Source organism: Heliconius melpomene, chromosome 6, assembly GCF_056956725.1.
Source record: "Heliconius melpomene rosina isolate 202511_hmr_F chromosome 6, ASM5695672v1, whole genome shotgun sequence".
Lineage (NCBI taxonomy): Eukaryota > Metazoa > Arthropoda > Insecta > Lepidoptera > Nymphalidae > Heliconius > Heliconius melpomene.
In genome coordinates, this window is record NC_140394.1 from 2,543,395 (window position 1) to 2,548,644 (window position 5,250).

The 5,250-nt window shown below is 31.0% G+C and overlaps 1 protein-coding gene across 1 annotated transcript; it reads left to right on the top strand.

Annotated features, from left to right (window-relative positions):
* The first annotated feature begins 1,831 nt into the window (after positions 1-1,831).
* LOC146538068 (uncharacterized) lies at positions 1,832-4,533 on the top strand. Its single transcript, XM_085187016.1, has 3 exons — positions 1,832-2,239; positions 3,490-3,637; positions 4,193-4,533. The coding sequence occupies exons 1-3, from the start codon at positions 1,832-1,834 to the stop codon at positions 4,360-4,362; spliced, it is 726 nt and encodes a 241-aa protein (XP_085043142.1). The 3' UTR covers positions 4,363-4,533.
* Positions 4,534-5,250: the final 717 nt, after the last annotated feature.

Here is a 5,250-nt window from a genome sequence, read left to right on the forward strand (position 1 = left end):
TCATATATTTTTTTTCTGACGACTTCTATAGATGTGGGTATAAGAAATAAAGATGCTAGTCAAGTTTTTCTCCTTGTTGGTTTTTGTATTGAGACATTTAATATTATTGTGACATTTTATATTTTTAATTAAAATATCCACTTTATTTCAAAATACTTGAATAATATACTTTATTTATTAGGTTGAAAATACATACAATCACATTTCTTTATTACTCTACTGCGGCGAAGCACAAAAGGAGAGTTATGTGTTGTCTTCATCGCGGTTGTTAGCTTATGCTGTCTGGTTTTTGTTTTATTTATAATTCACTTACTTATCTTACTTTGTTTTCACGTTTTTCGCTATTTCATTTCTATAAATCATTAAAAGTTTATTGAAAACTAGAACAGGTCAAGCGCGTTCGATAACTGTCCTTAGTTCATTAAAACTCAATATTGAGCAAATATTTTGAATATTGTTGCATCGATGATAATAGTCGGTATAAGTATGCAACTGTAAACGCGACCGGTTATGGGTTCGATTCCCACTTGAAGAAATGAATTCGCTCTGGTCTTGAGGCAAAGCTAATTCCGGCACTCAGCACTCCAATGCCTCCAGAATTCGTGAGAAAGTGGGAAACGGTGTGTATTACCACTAGGTTCCCTCTGCCTACCCCGCTGTGTGCGGTATACAGCGTAAGATTTTTTATGTTTTTCATATGATAATAGTCAAGTGAAAAAAAAAAAACATTTTTTTTTAGTGTTTACATTTTTTTTCCAATTTTTATTTAAGGTAGCCAGCCCATGGCCTTCACGCCACCATTTTTATGGTGTAATTGACATATGTTGTTAAGCGTGTAAAAAATCACATAGTTTATGTGTATAACATTGTAAATAAAGTATTATCAAATATCACGTGGAGGACGTGGTCGTGAGTTCTTTAATACATTATATGTTTTATGAGTGTAAACGCTTTCTGTTAATGTAATGCTTATACGGTATGGCTGATAGGGTGTAGGCTTCATTTTATTTTATTATTACTTCTTCATCATCATCATCATCAGCCTGTCCTCGTCCACTGCTGGACATAGGCCTCTCCAATGGTACACCACTAAGAATTATTACTTAGTATTTTATTATTTTTATAGCAAAACTATTCTGTATTTTGGAAGTATGTAATATAGGAGAAGATGGTTTTTCAAAATTCCTATAAGAACAAGAAATATGGAACTTTACGTGTTAGTTGCAGGATGCCACTCGAATTTGATAATACGCTAATAAATACCAGTATTTTATAGACATATTTTTATTTTTTTACTTTAATAATGTAAATAATTTAAATTGATAAACTTTTATGTGCATTGCTTTTGATGACGCCATACAGGAACACTTTTGAAAATGAAACTAATCTATATTTTTTATTGGGCTACTTCAGCTATTTTATATGATAGCAATATTTTAGGCAATACTTTTAATTCATATTTTAGGCTTAATTCAATCTATTTAACCACAATGATACAATGACTCGAATCCGTAGATTAATATTATCGTTTATCGATAACTTTCGAATATTTTTTAAGGCTACTTGGTTAGTAAGTCCTGAACTGATATAATATTTTTTTTCTTATAAGTGATATATTATATGTATATGTAATGTAATTTGTTACCTTTCTGTTTACGCAGCTATATGTGACATATAATGTTAAGTTAACTAATATAGAATAATAAATAAGTTGTACTTCTTGCTTACAGTATGATTTTGACCTTATTTATTGTCGTATATGTCAGTCATATAATGAAATACATTTTACATAGAACATAATTAGATTCTCATACTGTCTCAAATCGTCACTATGCTTATCCAAGTTAAAACGAAAAATAAGCTAAAGAAACCAAAATCTTTTAGCGTTATGTACCTTTGTTACTTCCTCCTTTTCACAATATTTTCACTGGATTTTGGATTTGTGAAGTTTAAATCTCATAAAAGTAATGTGTTAGCTAAAATAGCATCGTTAGCTATGTCGTTGTTTTTGGGCCTGACTACTACGTATTTCATTGGCATCAACCGTCCAGCTCTGGTCGCTTGGCCAATAAAATTTATCTTAGAATATTACATATACATTTTCATTCTGCTTCGCATACCCGATGATAAAACTTTCTTTTCTTATCAGAAAAGATTGCACTACGTAGATGTGAAGTTGGGTGTGAAATCCTCAAAGTATAAGAGTGACTTCAAAATGTTATTATACATACTATTTTTCGTTGTTTATCAATTTGCTATGGCCCAAATGTTTTGTCTTATAGGGAATTCGTGTCTACCTATCATTTTAGGTCTAATATATATGATACCCACGTTATCTTATTGCACAACTCATGTTATATTTTTTTTTATATTCTATTTGCCATATATGCGTTTGGTAGAGATAAAAAAATGTATAGAAACCGGTAGCCTTAGCATACGTCACTCCAATTGCCTGTACAGATCTTTGATTAATTCCACAGAGCAGGTTTTAGAGGGATTCAAACTTATTGTAAGTAAAAGTGTTATGTTTTTTTTTGTTTTTTTAACTAATTAAAAATAATTTAATTACGATATTTAATTACTAGCGACTCTAACGCGGCTTCGCCCCCTTAAACTTGTCGTTATGTTATACAAAATCTCTACGTGATTTTTTAGTATATTAGTATTGTATTTTATAAGTTATTTTAATATATAAGCTATATTATTATAAAGTTTTATCTAAATCCGTTAGTATCCGTAGTCGTATCGGTAGTTTGAGGGTAAAAGAAAAACAAACCTCTATCCTCACAAGGATAGGAGAGGATTTTATAACTATGCAATTTCTAAAGTGTATCTAAGACTATCCTTCTTGATGCTGTCATTTCCCAAAAAAATCTTAAGAAAAAGAATATATTTAATGCCTATATTGATTAACTAATATTATTACTAATGTTTCAAATTATAATATTTAGAAGAAAATATTTTGAGCTCTTTTATATGAGTGCAAATTTCATAATGAAAACAAATAAATTTTGTTATTTTTTTAAATATTATTTTAATTAACCTTAACTTGTTGTTACAGTTTTTATCGAGTTTGATATTTAACGTACCAGGGATAATGACTTTTTCAGCTAAAGGACCATAGTCAGGTATTGGAGCAAATATTTTTTTATAATAGTTTGATAAAGTAAATAAATGATGATTTTTATGCTTGTCGGTAGAATATGTATGTATAATTTAAATAATATAGATTATAGAACGTCTGAATGTGAACGAGGTGGTTGTAGGTTCGATTCCCACTGAATAGAATGAATTATTCTCATTTTATTGCTTTGGCCAGAGAAACCACAGCTTTGACTTCTGCCACTTGACATGAAATGTCTCCAAATCAATCCGAAACTGGAAAACGCAGTGTCTTCACACTAGATTCCATCAACCTACCCTCATATTTACAAGACATAGTATGACGTTAGGTACTCATTGATAATATATAAAGTTCTTATTTTGCAGCTCAACATGTGGGTTCTCGTATTACGAAACATTACGGTGTTAGTTTCGTTTCTGATGAAATTCCTCCCCTGCATACCTGCATCCATGTTGTACCACAAGGCTGGACAAATAAGAGTTGTTCTACATGATAAATTACTTGAAGAACGCGGTACGTAATGTGGCAATATTTATAGACTGGCTTATATACAATCCTTCTGTCAATTTTATAAATTAAACTAATTATCTTATCAAATATTTTTATATTTAATAACATAGATTATTCTTTTGTTATAATGACTTATTTAGAAAACGTTTTTATACATTTTCTAAATAAATATTTTTCTGCTATATTATTTACTAAGTGTGGAATAATACTATAAATTATTTAAAAAAATGGTTGTAAGCTCGAAATCAGATCGGGGGAATCCTACTAATAACATAAATGTGAATTTTTGTAAGTATGTAATAGTTACACTATTTAAGAAGACTGTTCAAATACATGGAAGTCATTATATTATTAAAAAAGTATAAAGAGAGACGATAAATTACATCTTTTAAAACACACAAAACAGTTTTAGTCAAAGATTCACATCTAGCCTTACCTACAAACACTTAAAACGAAATCTTTCGGAATCACAGACAGACACTTTAATGACATTTATATATACGTACAGACGCAACCATTGAAACACGTGCCGCGCTCACACTTTACTTATTTTTGCAGATCAAGTTCGGGCGCAAGAAATTGAAAGGTTCATTAGTTATATAGAAGCTCGACCGTTCCAATTTTACGTGCTGTTATTAATTCCTATGGACTCGACGCTACCTCTTATGCTACTTAATTTGTGCGTGACGTACTTCATTGTCGTTATACAGTTAACGCATTTAGTTTAATCGGGTTATATTTATATACATATATAAAAATATATTTTTTGTCTGTATTTCCTAGTAAACGCCTAAATGTATTTAGGAAGTACAGACAAAATAACAAAAAGATCTTAGATTGGAAAAGAATTTAAAAAAGTAAATTATGTTATTTTTTATTTGTAGATACGCGTTTTTCGCTATACGTAACCTATTTTGTGAGTTAAATCTAGAATTTTCTGCTTTCCATTGATTGATAAAAGTAAGAGTAAGAGTGATCTAGTTCTTAAAAGTTCATCTTTCTTTAAAGAAGGAAAATAAATGTTGGATAAAGATTTAAAAAAAAATTTTAGAATACCATTTTATTCTAATTTATGAGATGGCTACTTTATTGTTTTTATTTTACATCTTCACACATCATAGGAACGGAGTGTTTTAGCACTAGGTTCTTGCCTATTCTGCTATGTGCAGCGTAAACAGCGTGAACATAAATAAAGAAAATTAAGAATTATTGAAATACTCCGTTCCCCATTCAGACACTTCCGTTCCCCACGCTCCGCCAAATTCTTGAGGCATTGCGTGTTGAGTGGCGTAACTCAACGCTGCGCTTTGCCTGGCCAGAGCGAAGAATTAAAAATATTATATACTTAATACCCTTAAGTGAGAATTAAACCCACTACCGCTTACAGTCGCACGCTTACTTTGTACTACGAACAGAAAGCTAATCAGATCTAATTATTTACTCAGACTCAAATAAAATCTAGATTTTAGTTCAAAAATAAGTAATTTACGACTCCCCCTAAGTAAGATGTACGTCAGGCGATGTGGGCGGCGGTCGCTGCGCCATGCAATACTGCAATCATAGCGTGACCCGCGCGCTGTTAGGTTACGTTTTCATCCACGAATTGGGTACTAGTG